The sequence below is a fragment of the Lithobates pipiens genome, unplaced genomic scaffold (assembly GCF_037356315.1).
Source record: "Lithobates pipiens isolate NorthernLeopardFrog02 unplaced genomic scaffold, aLitPip1_a1.2 Scaffold_16, whole genome shotgun sequence".
NCBI classification, from domain to species: Eukaryota; Metazoa; Chordata; class Amphibia; order Anura; family Ranidae; genus Lithobates; species Lithobates pipiens.
This window is the reverse complement of record NW_027507748.1, coordinates 536,543,588-536,567,975: the sequence shown is the minus strand read 5'-3', so window position 1 is coordinate 536,567,975 and position 24,388 is coordinate 536,543,588. Positions and strand designations below refer to the sequence as shown.

General features: G+C 43.1%; 1 protein-coding gene across 3 annotated transcripts in view; it reads right to left on the bottom strand.

The window, feature by feature from the left end:
• Positions 1 to 24,388, bottom strand: part of LRCH1 (leucine rich repeats and calponin homology domain containing 1) — a 310,046-nt gene that overhangs the window by 75,113 nt on the left and 210,545 nt on the right. For 2 of the 3 annotated variants that reach the window (XM_077483249.1, XM_077483250.1), the window contains exons 11-14: positions 20,536 to 20,622; positions 8,131 to 8,211; positions 7,999 to 8,035; positions 7,729 to 7,776 (exon numbers count right to left, since the gene is read on the bottom strand). In XM_077483249.1, coding sequence (XP_077339375.1) covers positions 7,729 to 7,776; positions 7,999 to 8,035; positions 8,131 to 8,211; positions 20,536 to 20,622 — 253 coding nt within the window. The remainder of the gene's footprint in view (positions 1 to 7,728; positions 7,777 to 7,998; positions 8,036 to 8,130; positions 8,212 to 20,535; positions 20,623 to 24,388) is intronic. The other variant, XM_077483251.1, reaches the window with a different exon arrangement.

The window sequence follows — 24,388 nt, the reverse complement described above, 5'->3', positions numbered from 1 at the left end:
CTCTGAAATCTCGCTAGGAAGATTTCAGGGGGGGGGGAGATCAGTCTCCCGGAAATAATTTTTGGCGACTCAAGTAGTACGCCTGCCAATTCCCAATTCCTGAAAATGAAAATTGCCGATAGGCAAGGAATGTTGTGTTCTGCCCAAGCTAGAACATTATTCACCTCTCTTTGGGCTGCACAACCTCTTATGCCCCCCTGGTGATTGATGTAAGCCACCGCATGGCCTTTATCAGACTGAATCTTGACAGGACAGTCCCATAGTCTGATCGTCCAAGATTCTAGGGCCAGACATACTGCCCGAAAACTTCCACAAAAGTTGATAGGCAAGATCCTCCATCTCCCCTGGACAGAATCCCCTTCCAGGTCTGTTCCCCAGCCTAGAAGGCTGGCATCTGTTAACACCCTGCAGAAAAAATATTTTCCCTTTTGCTGGATAACAACCATCAATTTAGGCTCTGACTTATGCTGGAAGGCAAGCGTATTGGAAACAAACAAGGCCTGAATCTCTTGTATTCCAGACTGACCGGATGGTGTTTTGAAGCAATTTTGGAGTAAAACTGCGCATAAGGGACGGCCTTGAAGGAGGCCACCATTTCCCCTAAAAATCTTCTGCACAGCCGAATTAAGGAATTTTCCTTTGGTTTGATTTGAAGTTGAATTAGTCCTACAATGGAACTGATTCTTGTCTGGGGTAAGAATACCTTCTTCTGTATGGTATCTATAACCAGCCCCCAAGTACCATAATCTCCTTGATGGTTTTAAGGAGAATCTTCCTAGGTCGATAATCAAACCTTGAGATTTCAGATATTTACGGCTGAGATCAGACTCTGGTTTTAGACCTGAGACTGAATGATCTATTCAAAATAGATCTTCTAATAGGCTAGGAACGCTATGCCTTGAGCCCTTACCCTGGCTAAAAGGAGGCGCCAGAATCTTTCAGAACACTCGTGGTGCTGTGGCTAAGCCGAATGGCAGGGCCACAACTGGAAAAAATAATTTTATATTTCAAACCACAGGAATTTCTGGTAAGCGGGAAATTGTGGCACATGGAGATATGCAACTCCCCTCCTTGCAGGATGGACACAGCCGATCGAATTATGAAAGGATTGGATGTTTACGTGCCGATTCAGATCTTTCAAGATCTAGAATGGGTCTTACTTCTCTGTTTGGTTCTGGAACCTTAAAAGGTTTGAGCCGAAAAAACCCTGTTCCACTAAGGGAACCTCTGATATCACCGACTAGAATAACAGCTGATCCAGAGGCCAGAAAGAGAGACTTATTTTCTTTCTCTGGATCCTTAGGAACATTCTCCGAGGAGACGGAAACTCTTGCATAAAGACTGCCCCATCAGCAGCCCAAGGACCCCAACCCCAGACCCTCAGATCAAAAGCAGACTGAGCCATCCGGGCTCTCGGAACTTACAGAAAAAATTGCAGAAATCCCTCTGCTCTTGACATTGTTCCTGCCAGATTTTGAGAATCGCAGGACCTTTCCCCTCACCCAAATGAGTTTGAGCAGGAACTTTTTCTTTTTTTAACCACTTCAATACCCAGCCATAGTCATATGATGGCCACAGATGGGATCTCCCATCCTGGGTGGACGTCATATGATGGCCTCGGTATTTCGCCGCTCCTGCGGGCCCCCAGGGACACAGCCCATCCCCGATTTGTGTAGTTGCCAGCCCCCCCGATACATGTGACCAGCCGTGTCCAATCACAGCCGGTCACATATACTGTGTCGCTACAGCGATCGTGCCTAGGGCGCGTGCAGAGCGGCGATCGGGGATGCGGCTTGTCATCCTGACATGGCCCAACACCGATCGCAGTAAAGAGCCAATGAAATTCCGTCTGAAACTACCTGTCACCAGCCCGTCGGAGTAACAGAGTACCTGTCACCAGCCCGTCGGAGTAACAGAGTACCTGTCACCAGCCCGTCGGAGTAACAGAGTACCTGTCACCAGCCCGTCGGAGTACCCGAGTACCTGTCACCAGCCCGTCGGAGTAACAGAGTACCTGTCACCAGCCCGTCGGAGTAACAGAGTACCTGTCACCAGCCCGTCGGAGTAACAGAGTACCTGTCACCAGCCCGTCGGAGTAACAGAGTACCTGTCACCAGCCCGTCGGAGTACCCGAGTACCTGTCACCAGCCCGGAGTAACGGAGTACCTGTCACCAGTCCGTCGGAGTAACGGAGTACCTGTCACCAGCCCGTCGGAGTAACAAAGTACCTGTCACCAGCCCGTCGGAGTAACAAAGTACCTGTCACCAGCCCGTCAGAGTACCTGAGTACCTATTTGCAGTCCATGCCTCATAGAATACACATTGGGGTGTTTTCTTTCCAAAATGGGGTCATTTTGTGGGTAATTCCATTGTCCTGGTGCTCCAGGACCTTCAAAAGTGCGATAGGTAGGAACGAAATGAGATGTGTCATTTATGCTCCTAGAACGCCTGAAGGTGCCACTTCCATGTTGGACCTCTGTATATGGCCAGGCTGTGTAAAAGTGTCACACATGTGGTATCGCAATACTCAGGAGGAGTAGCAGAATGTGTTTTGGGGTGTAATTTTTGCTATATACATGCTATGTGTTAGAAATAGCTTATAAATGGACAGCTTTGTGTAAAAAAAAAAAAAAAATGATTTTAATTTTCTTTCTACGTTTTCTGAAGACTTGTGTAAAAAAATGAACCGTTCAAAAGACTCATAATGCTTCATAGAATATACTTTGGGGTGTTTGTTTTCCAAAATGGGGTCATTTTGTGGGTAATTCCATTGTCCTGGTGCTCCAGGGCCTTCACAGATGTAATAGGTCGAAATTAGAGGTGTCATTTATGCTCCTAGAACACCTGATGGCGCTCCCTGCATGTTGGGCCTCTGTATGTAGACACGCTGTGTAAAAGTCACACACATGTGATATCACCATACTCAGGATGAGTAGCAGAATGCATTTTGGGGTGTAATTTTTTCTATGTACATGCTTTGAGTTAGAAATATCTTATAAACTGACCATTTTGTTTAAAAAAAAAATATGTTTTCATTTTCTTTCCACGTTTTCCGAAGACTTGTGGAAAAAAATTAACTGTTCAAAAGACTCATTATGCCTCATAGAATATACGTTGGGGTGTTTGCTTTCCAAAATGGGGTCATTTTGTGGGTAATTCTACTGTCCTGGTGCTCCAAGGCCTTCACAAATGTAATAGGTCGTTAGGAAATTAGAGGTGTCATTTACGCTCCTAGAACCCCTTACGGTGCTCCCTGCATGTTGGACCTCTCTGTGTGGCCAGGCTGTGTAAAAGTTCCACACATGAGGTATCGCCATACTCGGGAAGAGTTGCAGAATGTATTTTGGGGTGTAATTGGAAGTATGCATATGCTGTGTATGAGAAATAACTTGTTATGACAATTTTGTAAAAAAAAACCTTCTTTGTTCCCAAGAATTGTGGGAAAAAATTACAACTTCAAAAAACTTACTATGCCTCTAACTAAATACATTGTACTGTCTACATTTCAAAAAGGGGTCATTTGGGGGGTATTTGTACTTTCCTGACATTTCAGAGCCTCAAGAAATGAGATAGGCCATCAGTACATCAGGTGTAATCAGATGTGATCAATTTTCAATGATTTGCACCATAGTTTGTAGACTCTATAACTTTCAAAGAGACTAAATAATATCCACTAATTTGGGTTATTTTTACCAAAGAGATGTAGCCGTATAAATTTTGGCCCAAATTTATGAACAAAAATTATTTATTTGCAAAATTTTATCATAGAAACTAAAAAAAAAAAAGTGTTATTTTTTTCAAAATTTTCGCTCTTTTTTCACTTATGTCGCAAAAAATAAAAAACCCAGTGGTTATTAAATACCACCAAAAGAAAGCTCTATTTGTATGAAAAAAAATATAAAAATTTTGTTTGGGTACAGTGTTGCATGACTGAGTAACTGCCATTCAAAGTGTGAGAGCGCTGAAAGCTAAAAGTTGGTCTGGTAAGGAAGGTGTATAAATGCCCTGTATTGAAGTGGTTAAACCTGCTTGAATTCACCCCGAAAGGATTGACAGATGCCTATTGCTGCCACTGCAGGTTGTACTACCGCACCATCTACAGCAAATGAGGCATTAAGTAGAGATTCCAACTTATCAGCTGGATCACTACATACTTGTACAAAACTCCTGTTCACAGAGGAGATATCCGCATCTACTGCTGGCAATTCCTATCTCTGAGACCTTTTTCTCCATAGGATAAAGAATTTAAAATCTTTTAGGAGGAGAAAACTGCTTATCTGGGTGATCCTAATCAGCATAAATCAGTTGCTCCAGTAATGGGTGCATAGGGAAAACAAGGAAACATCCTCCACCTCTGGCAACTTATATCCAAAATGAACCAAGTCCATAAGGGATTGGATTAGCAATTTCTGCGATTGCACAATTGAGAAAGGTTCAGATGCTGAATTCTCCAAAGAGGAGTCATCTGAACCTCCTTCTCTCAAAGATACCCCAATATCATCTGCCCATTGTTGCTCCAATACTGGAAGGTCAAGGGCAGGAGAAGGGGAGAAGGATTACTTAGCAGAGCTCGTTTAGCACTTCGTCAACCATGACCAACACTTTAGACACTGGGGAAAAACTGAGATACTCCCGGTATGGGAGGGGTTATATAGGGAGGGGCACTTTATGTTTCCTTCTTGGTTATGCCAGTGTTCGTTCATCTAAAGGTGGCCTATAACCCATATAGTTATTACTATGGTGCTCTGTGTCCCATGATGTATGATAAATGTTTTTTTTTTAGGACTTTGGAAATTAAAGATGAATGCCTCGATTAATCGATTAATTTTTTTGATCAAGCAAAATTCTTTTGATCGGTACTCACCTCTCTGCCAGCTTCCGAGTCATCGGGGAGTTCCGTCGGAGATTCGGTGACGTCATGGACATCAACGTCACTGGAATCCTCCACCCTTCCCCAAACGCCTTCGTCTGCTAACAAAGGGAAGGGGGTAAGAGTCTGGTGACGTTGAAGTTCTGATTGAACGTAACTCGTACGGGGGAGGAGCTACGCATGATGTCACCCGCTGCTGCCCTATGGAACGAACATGATTGTCTGCTTTACATGCTGTGTTTTTATCATCTTTATGTGAATTTTTTTTTTAAATGCATCTTGATGTATTTTAATGTTTTTGATTGTTTTCAAAAGTTCAAACTTACTAAATTTATAAGGCCATTATGGCCTCTTCGACACACTGTACTAATGTATAAGCATCAGGCTGCATTCACACATGAATATTTTCAGCTCATAAAATGCCCACAAAAATGCCTAACAAGCAAAATCCCATTCATTTCACCTGTTCACATCTGAGTGTTTTGTCACCTGAAGCAAAACACCTGAAAAACGCCTTAAGTTCAAAAGAGAATATGAGCTTTTTAGGGCAGATTACAGGCGGTTTTCTGCTTTTTACATTGGTGACCTGAATAATATCATGGCAAAAACCTTGGTAAAAACACTTGCCTTTCAAACACTCAGGTGTGAATGCAGCCTCAGACATTCCTGGCAGATAAAAAATTGTCAAAAGCAATCATACAAAATGTGTCTAGCTTTATTTTAATGACGTGTGGCATATTCAAGAGATTTGCATGCATTTGCACGTATACACGCAAAAATACTGATGGCAACTCAGATTTCTGTATTTTTTTTTAATGATCTAAACACAATGCATGTTTACATGCCTGTGTGTACAGGCATGTTGAAAACAATGGGCTGCATTTAGATCAGTAAAAAAAACACATCTGTATGCCTGAGTGTTTTCAGGTGGCAGTGTGCAAGAGGACTAAAAGCTATTCCTCTCTGAGCGTAATATTTAAAGTGTTTACTAGATGGTGGCAGCAAAAACAGAGTAGAAATCTAAAATTGCAGTGCTGTAAACAATGGCAAAACTATATTAACATATAAAGTAATGATGAAAAGTTCATAATGTCCATATGATGAAAAAAAACATGGAATGATCTTCCAATGTTCAAATCAGCCAGATTTCTAACTCACCCGAAATCCAGGCTACCCCTGAGGACGCACTCATGCCAAACGCGTTGAAGGAGCTTGTAGCGTGAGAACACGCTGTCACAGCAGAGGTCCGTGTGGGGGAAGATTTATGTAAGTTTTGGCAGCTTGTTTTTATCTTGTTTGCTATGCTGTTATCTGTATACTCTTGCTACTGTTTACAATAAATACTACACTATATGAAATTTCTTTATTTCATTGCCTACGGTGTCTAGTATACTACAAGCTGAGTATTGTCCCCTGGAGAATGTATTAAGGAGAGTCTAAAGTGATTCCAGATTGATGCCTGCAGTTATCCATATCCTCTATTTCTGCACAGTCACCTGGCAGCATTTATGGCAGTGAGTGTGCATTACATGTGGATGAAGGCTAGTGTTTGGTGGATACCCTTTATTTATTTTTTACACAGAGTGGCACTAGTTGCACAGGTGCCATTTCTTTATTATCAGTTTATAGCCATATTTCACTATATGGTTTTCTTCCTTTCTGGATATATCCAGAGTTCTGGTTCTTAAGGTGCTTGAAGTTTGGGACTTACCAGAGGTGATATGAGAGGTTTCCAGGACTTCTGACCTACATGCGCTTTTGCTGCACTTAAGAGGGGGTATTTGTGGGACAAATACATACAACCTACAGACCACTAAACTCTTCCTCACATACTACATTTTAAGGCTTGTTCACACAAGGTGCCGTGCAGTAATCAGTGTATGACCCGCTGTCCTCCAGACCTCTAATCAGTTCTGGTCCACAGCAGGCTGCATGCTGAGTGCATTATAGTGCTGGAAACATCCGCTGTCATTGACAGCTGCAGTCCAGCACTAAGATTTAGCCCAGGTTCACACTGAGCTGCGGGAATGAAGCTGAGTTTAGCTGAACTCTCACAATTTTACTCCCGCATGCCAGTCCTGATTTTGGCTGTGATTTAAGAGACACCTGTGCAGGCTTCTGCACAGATGTCATTGTAAATTGCAGCCCGAAATCGCAAAAAAGTAGTACACAAACTACTTTTTAAAATCGCTGCACTGTCGCAAATGCTGGCAATTGCCGCAGATTTGACATGTCAAATCGTACCAATGTGAACCAGGGCTACGAGCTGAATCAATCAACTTCGAGGATTGTCCTGCTACAAAACACTCCAGAGAAGACTAGTGCAGGTACTGTAATAATGAATTGGGGTTTCATTTAAAAATAATGGCACCCAATGCGTGCAAAATCATAAAATACTTAAAGCGGTTGTATAGTGAAAATTGTAACTGTAGCCCGGCAGACAATTGACTTTGCCGGAAAGAAGTCTCCTGCGCGCATGCACGGGAGTGACGACATCATGGCTCCAACCACTCATAGCGCTGGAGCCACGATACCCAGAAGACACGCCGAGGCAACATGTCAGCTACCTCGGCGTGGACCAGGTGAGATACAGATGCCTTGTTCTAAGGTAAGTATTTCATAATGAGCTAGTATGCGGTGCATACTAGCTCATTATGCCTTTTTCCTTACAGGTGTAAAAAAAAAAAAAAAAGTGTCAGCGGGTTTACTACCGCGTTAAAAAATATCTATTGATGGGATTAAACTAAGTAGGAGCAATCTATTTAAATAAGAACAATCTAAAAGGACTACATATTATAAATTAGACATATAAATCATTTACATATATAAGCACATGTAAGTTTGCACATATAACCCACCTCTTCCTCTGAGTTATTGCATGCTTCATTCTCATTCAGTGCGTCATTCTATCATTGAAAGCAAATTTAAAGGATTAGTATGTTAAAAGTAATTATTTAGTAAAAAGCTCTATCCTGCATGCTGAAGAACTTGAAAACACAAGAATGCAATGCCTGCAATATGGGGGGTAATGACTCATTTTGTTTTATAGCCTTATCCATGACAATGTTATTAATGGTAAATCTTAGAAACAAACTATGCAACATTTTATGGGACATGTAAATCAATACCTGCAATATTGGAGACATCTGTAACTCCACTTGGCCACTGTAGGAGACAAATAAAATGTCCATTAGGCAATTAACTGGGAGATGTGCCCCAAGTGTGCATGTAATATATTTTACTATGGTAGATAAACACACTTTACTGCAGATCTGTTTGGATCAGATGGAGAGGCCTGCGTACTAAACAATTCAGTGCTGTCTTCAATTTCCATTCTTAATCTGGAAAATAAAAATGCAATACAGTCTAAGTGTTCTACAATGGTGAAGAAATGTAAATTTGATAATATTGTCAATAGCATCCAGTTGTCATTTTTCTAGTGCATGCTTACAAAAGAAAGAAAAATAATGGTTATGTAGCTATAGACTCCTATTTTACTTTTTCCACTTTTACACAATATCTTTTAGACTAATGCACATGAATATAAATATTTTGTATTTCCACATAAACACATGATGGCACGACCGAAGGAATTGTTACCCCCCCCCCTCAAAGAAACAGGACCCATGTACGACCAAATGTAAAACGTTTATAACAACCAATGTCCTTACCATTAAAGTGGGACTCTAGTCAGAAAAGTCCTGCTAGATCACTTCAGGCTGGCTCAGTTGCCCTCTATTCTTAGCACTGTGCCTAAACTCAGAGCTACTGGGAGCTGATCTGCTGACAGCTTTAGGATTTACTGTTGCTTAATAGGGAAGAAAGCAACAGGAATTAGACAGACTATTCTAAGGGAACATGGATTGGGGGGGGGGGGGGGGGAAGAAACAGGAGAGATGCAAGGACAAATTCTGCTACCAGAAGACACAAAAGAGTTAAGTTTATAAGGATAGGGTCTTATCTTGTCTCCCTGATTCTCTCTCCTTTATCCCTTATGCTTCAGCACTGTACAGCTTCAGTCTGCCTTCCCCTCTAGCTAAAGTCTAGTACACATGGGCCGAATGTTGAGAGCCACTGGTCTGTTTAATAGAAACCAGCCGACATTTGGCTCCTGTGTACTGCAGTCAATCCACCAATGGCTGAGAGCGCAGACCGGAGTGTTATGGCGGTGGGGGGTGGGGGGGGGGGGGGAGATCAGAACACAACAGCAGAGGAAATCGCTGTATTAATGTTGGATAGTTAGAGCAGCTCCTCAACTGTCAGCCTTGCTGGTTTGAACAAAAAGAACTACTGGTGTGTACTAGGTTTACACCAAGACATACTAGCAAGAATAGAAATGTACTTATTTTATTTGAAGAAAGTGACATACATTTGAGACCAAGGAGAGGGGGAGGATTCTCAATGAGGAAGTGACTGCTCTAGGCTTTAACAAAATAGTGGCCTCCAACAAGAAGAAACAGGAGCAATGCTGGAGGTAATTTACAACATACATTAAGCTTGGTAGCATAATTATTATTGTGCAATGTATGTTCTTTTGTTAAACATATATTGTTATTAAACTGTTAGGCTTCATGTACACTGATGTTGGTAAACGGACATTTAGGAGCAGTTGGGCTTTTTTTTAAGTTGCCCCTGAACTTTCCTCTGTTATTTTATCAGTACATGTACACAGAGTTGTTTATAGTTGTTTCCAGGCAGAAGAGTTTAGAAGCTTTTTTTGAAAAGCAAAAAAAATGCGTTCAGAATGGATGTTCAGAGGCATTTGAAACGGCAAATGCCTGTAACAGCCTGTAAATGCATTAAAACTCGTGTTTTTTTACAGGTGTTTTTATTTTTTGAATATTTGAGAAAAAAAATGCTTCTAAAAACGCAAATATGGCAAAACGGATGTTTTTACACTTAAATTGTTCAGGAGAGGTTGTAAAACCTCCCATGTACATTAAGCCTTAGTGGTAAAGTTCTTCTTTAAAGTGGATGTAAGCCCGCTCTCATCCTTTCGAAACTACTGCCATAGTGGTTATCTATAAGGATATATATGGCTCCTCCATGTATCCTTACCTGTCAAATGTCTCCCCTCTGTCTGTTATGATACCCGAAAAACTACAGTCTCTGTGGGTGGGTCTGTTGTCCGGAGCTCAGTGGGTGGAGTCATGATGTCAGTAGACGTCCCCACCTCCCCTTGTCAACATGCATTTTCTCCTGTGCATTTCTTAGACTGAACTTCTGCTATCATCAATAACATCCAGTCAAAACCCAGAAAAGTCCCCACATGACTTCAGCATGCCCAATCATGCTCAGGTGTGGAGCAGCCAATCCTGGTAGAGCTAGAGCAGAAAGGAGGAGGGGATCTGAAGTACACAGAATGTCTCTCTCAGACTTGTGCAGGAGATATGTAAATCACCTGTCACTCACTGAAAAAAGATAAGAGGACTCCTCAGAGCTGGATTAACTCTTTGTGGCAAGACTGGGTACAGATGATATGAAATCCTATTCTGTACATATTTTTTTTCGGGTTTATGTCCACTTTAACCACCTCCCGCCTGCCCTATAGCCGAATGACGGCCGCAGAGCAGGCGGGTTCCTTCGCTTGGCCGTCCCTGGACATCCTTGTGTTTACTTCCGCAATGCGCACCGCCGGGGGGCGCGCATCGCGGAAGTTTTGTATTCACCGTGTCTCCCGGAGACAGGCAAACATAGATCGCCGTGAACGGCCAATCAAAGCGGCCGTTCACAGCGCGATCGCAGCTGCCAATGGGAGATGATCTCAAATGTAAACATATGAGATCATCTCCCATTGCCGTGTCTCTCCCTCCTCACACAGAGACAGCGTGTGAGGAGAGAGAGGATCTGTGAGTGATACATTGTTACACTGCCAGCCCCAGTGCCAACTGTCAGCCCCAGTGCCATCTGTAAGCCCAGTGCCATCTGCCAGTAGTGCCAGTGCCGCCAGTGCCACCTGCCAGTGCCACCTGCCAGCGCCAGTGCCATCCGTCAGCCCCAGTGCCATCAGCGCCAGTGCCGCCAGTGCCAGTGGCGCCAGTGCCACCTGCCAGCACCAGTGCCACCTGCCAGCACCAGTGCCATCCGTCAGCCCCAGTGCTGTCAGCCCCAGTGCCGCCAGTGCCACCTGCCAGTGCCAATGCCACCTGCCAGCGCCAGTGCCACCTGCCAGCGCCATCCTTCAACCCCAGTGCCGCCAGTGCCACCTGCCAGTGCCACCTGCCAGCGCCAGTGCCATCTGCCAGCCCCATTTGCCAGAGCAATTAGCCAGAGCAAATATCCAGCACCATCTGCCAGTGCCAGTGCCATCTGCCAGTGCCAGCCCCAGTGCCATCTGTCAGCCCCATCTGCCAGCCCCATCTGCCTCCAGTGCCATCTGCCTCCAGTGCCACGTGTCGTCAGTGCCACGTGTCGTCAGTGCCACGTGTCGTCCGTGCCACGTGTCGTCCGTGCCACGTGTCGTCCGTGCCACGTGTTGTCAGTGCCACCTGCCACGTCAGTGTCACCTGTGATCAGCGTCACCTGTCAGTGTCACCTGCCACATCAGCGTCACCTGTCAGTGTCATCTGCCAAATCAGCGTCACCTGTCAGAGTCATCTTCCAAATCAGCGTCACCTGTCAGTGTCATCTGCCAGATCAGTGTCACCTGTCAGTGTCATCTGCCAGATCAGCGTCACCTGTCAGTGCCATTTGTGATCAATAAAAATGTCACAAAGATTGTATTCAGCTGAGGAGGCATATGATATTCTTGCAGCCGACGAGAGCAACGGGGAGGTTTCCGCTTCGGATTCCTCCTCATATTCAGATTGTGACTCTGACGTGGACTAAGAGCCTGTCCTCAGCAGCGGTACCATGACAGCCTCAGAGGAGGAAGATGATAGTCCGCCCGTCAGACGAAGGCGCACTGGTGAGGAGGCGGTACCATCCACCAGCACCGCAGAGCCATCCACCGGCAACCCAGTGCCATCCACCGGCACCACAGTACCTCGGCAAAGGCCACGTACAAGTGGGGTGTCAACTCGGCCCCAAAGGGTTAGGTCCCATGCCAGCCTTCCCTATTCCCTCCAGAACCCCTTGTGGCTTCCTCCTAACTCAGGAGAAGCTAACGTTCCCCCTTTCACTGCCAACCCAGGAGTCCAGGTGGACACACACAATTTTTCCCTGATGGACTTTTTCCACCTAATTTTTACAGAGGACATGCTTGAATCCATTGTGGTCCAGTCCAACCTATATGCCCAACAATTTATTGAAAGCAACCCAACGTCCTCTTATGCCTGTCCCTACAAGTGGAGAGCCCTAACAGTGGAGGAGTTTAAAAAATTTTTGGGCCTCACATTTTGTATGGGACTAAACAATAAAAATGAAATATGTGCATATTGGTCATCCCGCCCCATCTATCACATGCCCATCTTTTCCTCAATAATGTCCCAGACCAGATATCTAATGATAATGAGATTCCTACACTTTAACGACAATACCCAGTGCCTTCCCCGGAATGACCCAAATTTTGATAAACTTTACAAAATTCGGCCGCTAATAAATTATTTTTCTGAGATCTTCCCCCAGTTGTTTACCCCAGACCAACACATATGTGTGGATGAGTCCCTGATCAAATTTTCTGGCAGGCTGGGCCTAAAGCAATTTATTCCCTCCAAAAGGGCCCGCTATGGGGTGAAAATGTATAAATTGTGTGATCGAGCCACAGGGTATACATATTCCTTCATGGTATACGAAGGGAAGGACACCCAGCTACATCCCCCTAATTCCCCCGAATACATCGGATCGAGTGGGAAAGTTGTTTGGGAACTCATAAACCCACTCCTGGAGAAAGGCTACCATCTGTATGTGGACAATTTTTATACCAGTTTACCCCTGTTCCGCAACCTCCATAGAAAGCAAACTCCAGCATGTGGCACCGTAAGAACGAACCGGAAGGGCTTTCCTCAAAGCCTCGTCAACAAAAGGCTAAGAAAAGGCGAAGCGGCGAGTTTACGGAACGATGAAATTTTGGCTGTGAAGTGCAGGGACAGAAGGGATGTCTACATGCTTTCTTCGATCCACAACAACACTTTTGTTGAGATCACCAGGAGGGATGACCCAATACAAAAACCCACTTGTATCCATGAGTACAACATGTTCATGGGGGGTGTCGACTTGAACGACCAGATGCTCGAACCCAATCTTGACACGAGAAGAACATACAAGTGGTATAAAAAAAATTCAATTTATTTCTTTAATTTGGCCATATACAACACATATGTAATTTATCGTAAATCCACAGAAAGACCCATACCCTTCCTTGGCTACCAGGAGGAAATCACCACTGCCCTTATATACCCCAACGGCCCACCACAAAACATTCGATCCGATGTAATTAGCAGACTCTCTGAACGCCACTTTCCTGATAAAATCCCTCCCAGACCAACAGGCCGAAGACATCAGAAAAAATGTCGGTGTGCAGCAAACGAGGATTGAGAAGAGACACCACTTATCATTGTGCCCAATGCCCTTCCCAACCAGGCCTCTGCATAGGTGACTGTTTCCGCCGTTACCATACTTCAGTGAATTATTAGTGAAGTATGGTAACCATAACCCTCACTTCCTGCCATTTACCTTCAAACCCCTTATGCCTCTGCTTGCTCTGTAACTGACCCTGGCTTGTTATTCGACCACGCTTCTGCCTACTGATTCTGTTTATGCCTCTGCCTGATCTGGAACTGACCCTGGACTGTTATTCGACCACGCTTCTGCCTACTGATTCTGTACATACCTCTGCCTGATCTGAAACTGACCCTGGACTGTTTGACCATGCCTTTTGCCTGCCTCTTGGACTGATCTTGTACCCTCTCAGTGGACTAGTGGGATTCATAACAGGGGTCTCACATATGTGAGGGGCTCCAGAATAGTTTTTTTGGATGAAGAAGACAATTTCCTTTGTTTTCTAATTCCTAGATTAGGGTCTGGAGACTCGGAGGCTTCAAAGAGATTTGGGTGGGAGAAGCCTCTACCCCTATATCCCCATTCTGTCCTGAACAAGGCCCTACTTCTGCCTGATGCCTGTAGGACCTATACCATCCTGCCTCTGCCTGTCGCATGAACTGACCACACCACATGGATGGACCATGTTCCTGCCTACTACCAGGACCAATATTTTGGCAATGCTGACGATCTCTGCCTGCACTGACCTTGGACTGTATATGGACAGTATCCCTGCCTGCTGCCAATATTGACTATGGACAGTATACCTGCCTGTTGCCTGGAAAATTGTGTTCACTTTTGCTGACCAAGTCCCTGCCTGCTGCCTGGACCAGTGCTATCATCCTGTGGACAACTGCGCTGCTAAAACCACAGGTAATCTTTTGTTTACTCTTTTCTCGGCAGAATGTATTTTGGGGTGTAATTCTTGGTATGTGCATGCTATGTGTCCCTGGAACACCTGATGGTGTTCCTTGCATGTTGGGCCTCTGTATGTGGCCAAGCTGTGTAAAAGTCTCACATATTTGGTATTGCCATACTCAGGAGGAGTAGCAGAACGTATTTTGGGGTGTCATTTTTGCTATGTACATGCTATGTGTGGGAAATATCTTATAAATGGACAACTTTGCGTAAAAAAAAATGCGTTTTAATTTTTTTCCACATTTTCCCGAAACTTCTGGAAAAAAAATAAACCATTCAAAAGACTCAATATGCCTCATAGATTATACATTGGGGTGTTAGCTTTCCAAAATGGGGTCACTTCCATTGTCCTGGTGCTCCAGGGCCTTCAAAACTGTAATAGGTGGTTGAGAAATAAGATGTGTAATTTATGCTCCTAGAACGCCTGATGGTGCGATTTCAATATTGGGCCTCTGTATGTGGCCAGGCTGTGTAAAAGTCTCACACATTTGGTATCGTTATACTCAGGAGGAGTAGTAGAACGTATTTTGGGGTGTCATTTGTGGTATACACATGCCATGTGAGAGAAATAACCTATTACATTGAAAATTTTGTGAGAAAAAAAAAACAAAATCTTCATTTTGCAAAGAATTGTGGGAAAAAGATGACAACATCAAAAACCTCACCATGCATCTTAGTAAATACCTTGGAATGTCTACTTTCAAAAAAGGGGTCATTTGGGGGGGTATTTGTACTTTCCTGACATGTTCGGGTCGCAAGAAATGAGATAGGCCACCAGTACATCAGATGTGATCAATTTTTTATGATTCGCACCACAGCTTGTAGACTCTCTAACTTTCACAAAGACCAAATAATATCCACTAATTTGGGTTATTTTTACCAAAGATATGTAGCAGTATAAATTGTGGGCAAAATTTATGAAAAAAAAATTATAATTTGCAAAATTTTATCACAGAAACAAAGAAATATGCGTTTTTTTTCAAAATTTTCGGTCTTTTTTCATTTATAGCGCAAGAAAATAAAAACCCCAGAGGTGATCAAATACCACCAAAAGAAAGCTCTATTTGTGGGAAAAAAAGGACACAAAATTCATTTGGGTACAGTGTTGTATGACTGAGTAATTGTCATTCAAAGTGTGAGAGCAGCAAAAGCTGAAAATTGGTCTGGTCAGGAAGGGTGTTTAAGTGCCCAGTAAGCAAGTGGTTAAGCAAGCTTCCTTGCAATGGTAATGAGGGATTATTTTTAGATGTTAACTTTCTATACAACATTTTTAATTTTTTAAAAGTTTTAACCCTTTTTTGACCGCTAGCGGGGGTTAAAAGAGCCCCACTAGAGGCAAAAAAGCGCTGCAAAAACTACAGTAAAGTGCTGCTAAAAATAGCGTCACTTTACCGCCGACGCCCAGGCGCTGGAAGTGTGAAAGTGCCCTTAATGTAATCCCTAAACTGTCATGTATTAGGTGCCCTGGAAGTACTCAATCTGGGCACTTAAACCCTCTTCCTAACCAGACCAATTTTCAGCTTTGAGTACTGTCACATTTTAAATGACAATTACTCATGCAGCACTGTACCAATATGAAAATGTTGTCCTTTATTCACATAAACAGAGCTTACTTTTGGTGGTATTTAATCACCACTGGGTTTTGTTTTTTTTGCGCTATAAATGAAAATTTAAAAAAGAAAAAAAATGGTTTTCTTTGTTTAGGTTATACAGTTTTGCAAATTAGTAATTTTTCTTCATAAAGTTTGGCCACAATTTATACTGCTACATTTCTTTGTTAAAAATTAACCCAAATAAATATATAATATTTGGTCTTTGTGAAACTTATCCACAAGCTATGGTGCCAATCAATGAAAATTGATCACACCTGATGTATTGATAGCCTCTCATTTTGAGACACCAACAAGCCAGGAAAGTACAAATACCCCCAAATCACCCCTTTTTGGAAAGTAGACATTCCAATGTATTTAGTAAGAGGCATGGTGAGTTTTTTGAAGTTGTCATTTTTTTTCCAAAATTCTTTGCAAAATGAAGATTTTTTTTCCCACAAAGATGTGGGAAAAAAATGAAAACGCATTTATTTTACACAAAGATGCCCATTTATAAGATATTTCCAACACATAGCATATACAGTATCTCACAAAAGTGAGTACACCCCTCAAATTTTTTGTAAATATTTTATTGTAGTGTACAGCTTGAATAACAGTGTAAATTTGCTGTCCCCTCAAAATAACTCACACAGCCATTAATGTCTAAACCGCTGGCAACAAAAGTGAGTACACCCCTAAGTGAAAAATGTAAAAATTGGGCCCAATTAGCCATTTTACCTCCCCAATGTCATGCGACCCATTAGTGTTATAAGGTCTCGGTGTGAAGTGTGAATGGGGAGCAGGTGTAGTAAACACTTAAGGACCCAGCCTCTTTCTGAGATTTGTTGTTAAAAAACATTTTTGTTGCTAGAAAATTAGTTCGAACCCCCATACATTATACATTTTTTTTATAACACCCTAGAAAATAAAATGGTGGTCGTCGCAATACTTTCTGTCACACCGTATTTACAAAGTGGTCTTACAAGCACTCTTTTTTTGGAAAAAATACACTTTTTTGAATGAAAAAATAAGACAACAGTAAAGTTAGCCCAATTTTTTCTTTATAATGTGAAAGATAATGTTACGATGAGTAAATTGATACCCAACATGTCACGCTTCAAATTGTGGCCATTAGTAGAATGGCGACAAACTTTTACCCTTAAAAATCTCCATAGGCGAAGTTTAAAAATTCTACAAGTTGCATGTTTTGAGTTACAGAGAAGGTCTAGGGCTAGAATTATTTCTCTCGCTCTACCGATCGCTGGGATAACTCACGTGTGGTTTGAACACCATTTTCATATGCGGGGGCTACCCATATTTGCGAGCTCGGCGGGACGGGGTGCGTTTAAACATTTTTATATAAACATCCATTGAATACAGTACAGGAGATGTGGTAAGGAGAGAGGCACTATTGCCCATATTTTTTGGCATTGCCCAATGATTAGACAGTTTTGGGAAGAAGTTCGGAAAATCTCTCAATTGTTTACTGAGTATCATCTCGAGGAAGATCCGGCTTTCTTCCTATTACTATGTACACATATCCCATTAGAGAGATATAAGAATTCAATGTTATGCCATCTGGTGAATGCAGCTAAAAGCTGCATAACCATCTGCTGGAAAGAAAAGGGAGCACCGCGAATCTCGCAATGGTTAAACAAAGTAAGGAAAATTGGGATCATGGAGAATTTGATCCCTATGCCCTCTGAGGAAAGGGAAGCCATAGCGCAAATCTGGGCTCCATGGGACATTTTTTTACAGTCAGAGGAGGGGAAGAGGCTGATTGGAGAAGAAATTGAAGATTAGGTGAGCTGGTTGAGTAATGAACCCGCCGGTGGGTGGGATTGATCCTCTCGCCCCCCTTCTTCCCTTTTTTTTTTTTTTTTTTTTTTTTGGTTTTTTTTTTTTGGTTTGTTGGACCACTATGAGGAATAGATACTATATACTGTATTGGATATTGTACTGATACTGTCTTGTTTTTGTTTTGTTCATAAAAAGGGCAGGAATGCATTATGTTGTACTTCATTGATTAATGATGTTGTTTCGTATTCTTGCAAAGAAATAAAGAATTATAAAAAAATAAACATCCATTGAATACAGAAAAAAGCATGACAGGACCTCTTAAATATGAGATCTGGGGTTAAAAAGGACCTCAGATCTCATATTTACACAGATAAATAAATAAAAAATGTTGTCATTTGTAAAAAAAAAAAAAAAAAAAGAGCTATGGGCAGAAGTGACGTTTTGATGTCACTTCCGCTGCAATGGTATGGAGAAGGGTAGGGGTCATCTTCCATTCACTCATCTCCATACCCAGCAAGGACAAGGATTCTATCACCTCCGCCGATACTGATGGATCCAGTAAGCAGCAGAGGGCACCGCAGAGTGGCGGGGGGGCCTCTCCCGCCACTAATAAAAGTGATCTCGCTTCTCGGTGCGAGTCCACCACAGAGACCACAATTATCGGAAACTGGACCACCAGCCAAAGAAGAGGATACCAGGGTTTGGCAGCTAGCTGCTGCCATAACAAAGATATTTCTCTTCATAATTTAGGACGTATATCGCGTGCGGCAAGTCCAGAAGTGGTTAAATTTGGTGTTATCGCTCTCACTCTCTCATACTGTTAGTCACTGGAAGTTCAACATGGTACCTTATGGCAAAGAACTGAGGATCTGAAAAAAAAAATGTTGCTCTACATAAATATAGCCTAGGCTAAAGAAGATTGCCAAGACCCTGAAACTGAGCTGCAGCACAGTGGCCAAGACAATACAGCAGTTTGACAGGACAGGTTCCACTCAGAACAGGCCTGGCCATGGCCGAACAAAAAGTTGAGTGCACATGCTCAGCATACATATATACACACACAGTTTCTATACACATATACATGCACACCCCTCTTTAGTGTATCATACATTTTTAGTATACTAGCTACAGTGCCTTGCAAAAGTATTCACCCCCTTGGCTTTTTACCTATTTTGTTACAATACAGCCGTTAGTTCAATGTTTTTTTTTTATCTGAATTATATTTGATGGATCAGAACACAATAGTCTAAGTTGGTGAAGTAAAATTAGAAAAATAAATAAATACATAAAACAATTTTTCAGAAAAAAAATGATAATTGGCAAGTGCATATGTATTCCCCCCCCTTTGTTATGAAGCCCTTAAAAAGCTTTGGTTAACCAATTACCTTCAGAAGTCACATAATTAGTAAAATGATGTCCACCTGTGTGCAATCTAAGTGTCACATGATCTGTCATTACATATACACACCTTTTTGAAATGCCCCAGAGGCTGCAACACCTAAGCAAGAGGCACCACTTACCAAACACTGCCATGAAGACCAAGGAACTCTCCAAAGTAAGGGACAATGTTGTTGAGAAATACAAGTCAGGGTTAGGTTATAAAAAAAAAATATCCAAATCTTTGATGATCCCTAGGAGCACCAACAAATCTATCATAACCAAATGGAAAGAACATGGCACAACAGCAAACCTGCCAAGAGAGGGCCGCACACCAAAACTCACAGACCGGGCACAGATGGCATTAATCGTAGAGGCAGCACAGAGAGGCATTAATCGTAGAGGCAGCACCCTGGAGGAGCTGCAGAGTTCCACAGCAGAGACTGGAGTATCTGTACATAGGACCACAATAAGCCATACACTCCATAGAGTTGGGCTTTACAGCAGAGTGGCCAAAAGAAAGCCATTACTTTCATCAAAAAACAAAAGGTCACGTTTTGAGTTTGCAAAAAGGCATGTGGGAGACTACCAAAATGTATGGAGGAAGGTGCCCTGGTCTCATGAGACTAAAATTGAACTTTTTGGCCATCAAAGAAAACACTATGTCTGGCACAAATCCAACACATCATATCACCCAAAGAACACCATCCCCACAGTGAAACATTGTGGTGGCAGCATCATGCTGTAAGGATGTTTTTCAGCAGTCAGAATTGGGAAACTGGTCAGAGTTGAGGGAAAGATGGATGGTGCTAAATACAGAGATATTCTTGAGCAAAACCTGTATCACTCTGTGTGAGATTTGAGGCTAGGACGGAGGTTCATCTTCCAGCAGGACAATGAACCCAAACACACTGCTAAAGCAACACTCGAGTGTTGGAATGGCCTAGTCAAAGCCCAGACCTCAATCTAATAGAAAATATGTGGTCAGACTTGGATTGTTGTTCACAAGCATAAACCGACCAAATTGAGGGAGCTGGAGCAGTTTTGCAAGGAGGAATGGCCAAAAATCCCAGTGGTAAGATGTGGCACACTCATAGAGACTTATCCAAAGCGACTTCCAGAGCTGTGATAGCCACAAAAGGTGGCTCTACAAAGTATTGACTAGGGGGCCAGTAGTTATGCACATTGACCATTTCTGTTATTTTTTCCTATTTGTTGTTTGCTTCACAATAAAAAAAAAAAAATTCAAAATCGTGGGCATGTTCTGTATATTAAATGATACAAATCCTCAAAAAACAATCCATGTTAATTCCAGGTTGTGAGGCAACAAAACACAAAAAAATGCCAGGGGGGGTGAATACTTTTGCAAGGCACTGTAGATTTAGACTATAGAAAAGCAGTGTTGCTCTTTGTACCACTAAATGCACTGCTGTTCCATGCATCACAAAATAATAATAAAAAAAAGAAATACATTAGAAGAATTTTGTAATGGCACAGGAATACCTTATAGGATCTTGTAACATATCAACTGCTTCTCTTAACTGTTCTATCATTCCTGCATTAATTTCTTCTTGTTCCAAACTATGTTTCCTGCAAAGGAAAAAAAAATGTTTAATGACCTTATAATTCTGATTAACCTAACAGTGAAGTGAAAGCAGAATGTGTGGACTCATTATTATGGCTACAGCACCATGTTTTGATCCTCTGAATGATCTTTCAGGGAAAGCAGAAAATGAGAGGGACAGTTGTCACAAGTACAGATGGCCACATGGGAAATTTTCCTCTCACCTCTTGCGCTGTGCTACCTAGAAATGTTTTGAGATGTATCAATAGCGACTTGGATAAATAAAGAGGGTAAAAAAACTGCTGAGGATTGTAGCTTACTTAGGCTCCTTTCACACGGGTCTGTGCATTTGGTGGACTCTGCCTGCTCAGTGGGGGGATCCATACGTTGATCTCCGCTGAGCAGGCGGATGACGGGTCCGTCTCCGCTCACTGTGCAGAGACGGACCTGGCAGAGCCCTGCTCTCCTCTATAGGAGATAGGATGAAAGCGGATCTGCCTCTCCATTTTTATCTGATTCCATCTGATCCAATCGATGGATGGAAAATAGGTTTTCCATCATCTGGATTTGGCAGATCTGATAATGCCGGATGTCAGTGGACACATCACAGCTGACATCCATCTCTCCATAGGAAGTGCATGAAAAACAGACAGGTGGACCTGATTGGACAGCATGTGTGAAAGGGCCCTAAAGGTTAGAGCCTTATAAAGATTTTTTTCTACATTCCTTAAAAGGGAAAATTGTATGCTCACCTTTCCAAAATTTTCATTTCCTGGTGCCCTGAAGGTGTCCTGGGAGGACCATATTGCTGACTTGCAAATAGCCTCAGAAGACTCAGAACTGAGCTGTCCAGAGCTGGCACTGCCCTAGTTGAATGTGCTCTTAAAACCTCCGAAATAGGAAGGTATTGTGAAGAGTAGGCTCTTAATTGTCTCAACAATCTAGGAGGAGACTGAAAGTGTTGATGCTGACTGACCCCGCCTTAAGCCACGCTGGAACCAAGTACAGATTTCAGCTTTCCTACTTGAAAAGGTAGCTGCCAAGCAGGTCACCAGAGTTAGCACAACATCCAGGGGATACGATTCCCTCACTGAACTAACATGGTAAATTGACGCCCTGGTTAAATTGAAAAGAGAAAGATACCCATAAATAAAAGCAGGCTGGAGTTTTAGGACTATTCTGTCTGAGTAGAACGTTAAGTGATGCGCCTTGAGTACAAAGCCTGCATTTCTGACACAGTTTCACAGAGGGTGTAGCAACCAAAAAACCTTAGTTAGACTTACCGGTAACGGTATTTCCAAGAGTCTTTCAGGACAGCACCTGGAGAGAGCATAGCTCCACCCACTTTCCCAGGAAACACTACAGTCCATTTTCTTTATAGACCGGACACTTCCACCATGGCCTCAGTTGTTTTAGAGTACCTCCAGCCATGCTGAAATTAGATAATCAGAACATAGCAATAACACCACATTTTATAATACTTTAGGGCGGGTCATCAGTGCTGTCCTGAAAAACTCATAGAAATACCGTTACCCGGAAGTCTAAGGTTTTCTCACCTCGTCTTTCAGGACAGCACCTGGAGATGATAGGAGAGTACTTACTCTAGGGTGGGACCACCGCCTGTAGGACTTTTCTGCCAAAGGGCTGCTCTGATGAAGAGAGCAAGTCCAATCTGTAATGGCGGGTGAAAGTGGAGAAGATTGTCCACGTAGCCGCCTTGCAAATCCGTTCCGGAGAAGACCCTGCCCGTTCTGCCCAGGATGTTGCTACTTCCCTGGCTGAATGGGCCCTTACTTCTGCGGGAGGATCTACCCCTGAAGTTTTGTAGGCTTCACAGATGGCCATTCGCAGCCACCTACTTATGGTGTTTTTGGAAACCCTGTATCCCTTTCGTGGGCCAGAGAATAGTATAAACAGTGAATTTGATGTTCTAAATTCACTTGTGATCTTTAGATAGTGTAGTATGCATCTCCTTACATCCAGGCTCTGAAAGTCTCTTACCCTCCTGCCGGATGGTGAAGGGCAGAAGGTCGGAAGAACTATCTCCTGTGACCTGTGGAATACCGTTGAAACCTTAGGCAAAAAACCCGGGTCAGTTCTTAGCACTACTATAGAACAGAAAGGTTAAATAATGGATAGGGCCAGCAAGTCTCTCACCCTTCTGGCTGAAGTGACTGCTACTAAGAGTGCTAGTTTAAGCGACCAGAATTTAACTGATGCTTCCCCTAGAGGCTCAAAGGGCTCTTTAGTCAGACCTTGCAATGCCAGAGAGAACTTAAGAGGTACTGGCCTAGCTCTGGTCAGTGCCTTAAAAAATCTAATAAGAGGGTCCTGGGATAATTGTCTCTCCAGGAACACCGAGAGGGCAGCTACTTGTAACTTTAGGGTGCTAATCACCAACCCTTTTTCCATACCTTCGTGTAGGAACTCTAACACAGAAACAACTTCCCTTGGTGAGAAAACTTTACTTGCGCACCAGGAGTTAAAACATTTCCATGTCTTAAAATAAATTGATCTAGTGACCTTCTTTCGGCTGTCTAGTAATGTTGAAACTAATTTATTAGACAGGCCTTTATTTCTTAGGATCTGCTCTTCAGTAACCAGGCAGCTAAACTTAGGTGCCTGATATTGGGATGTTGAAGGGGCCCCTGAGTTAGAAGGTCTTTCTGTAAAGGAAGACACCAATGGGGTCCCACCGCCATCTTTTGTATAGTTGAAAACCATGTCCTTTTGGGCCAAAATGGGGCTACTAGGATCATGGTCGTGGATTCCCTCTGCAGCTTTTTTAGCACTAATGTAATCATTTTGAAGGGGGGGAAAGGCGTAGCACAAGTGGAAGGTCCATGGTTGCGCTAGCGCATCTAGTCCTTCCGCTTGGTCTCGTCTGTTTAGGGAGAAGCAAGTCTCCACCTTTGTATTGGAGTGGGATGCGAACAGGTCTATTTTGGGGAGTACCCCATTTTTCTGTTATCTTCTGAAATACCTCCGTATTCAGACTCCACTCAATACCCTTTCCCTGCTTAGGAAATCTGCGATCTGGTTTAGATCTCCCTTTAGGTGTACTGCCGTCAGGGATGCAAGATTGGATTCTGCCCAGGACATAATCTGAAGGGCTGAGGTAAGCAACACTTTGCTCCTTGTGCCCCCCTGTCTTGTTACATAGGCCACTGCTGTGGCATTGTCTGACAACACCTGAATGTGGTGACCCAGAACTTGGTCTCTGAAAGCCCATAGTCCCAGGAGAATGGCCCTCAGATCCCTCTAGTTGGAAGATCTTCTGGCCTCCCTGGTTGTCCATGCTCCCTGGGCTATCTGCCTGTCCAGATGGGCACCCCAACCCCAGAAGCTTGCATCTGTTGTCAGTCTTTGTTCTATGGGAAAAGTCCAAAGTAGACCCCTGTCCAAATTTGACTGATTCCTCCATCACCATAGTTTCCTCTGAACCTGAGGGGGGATCCTGATCAATTTCTCTAGATGTTCTCTGTAGGACCAATTCCTGAGAATTGTCTGCTGGAGGCCCCTTGCATGGGAACGTGCCCATTGTACTGCTGGGATTGAGGACGGGAGGAGGCCTAGAACTGACATGGCTGCCCTGATTGAGATTGACAGATTTGTCTGAGTCCCTTTTTACTGCTCTTTGTACCTTCTCTATCTTTTCCTCTGGGAGAAAAATTATTTCCCCGAATGGAACTGATGGTATACCCCAGAAATGTTATTGTCTGGGATGGGATCACATTTGATTTTTCTTTGTTGATGATCCATCCAAGATTCTCCAGATGTGACTTTGTCATT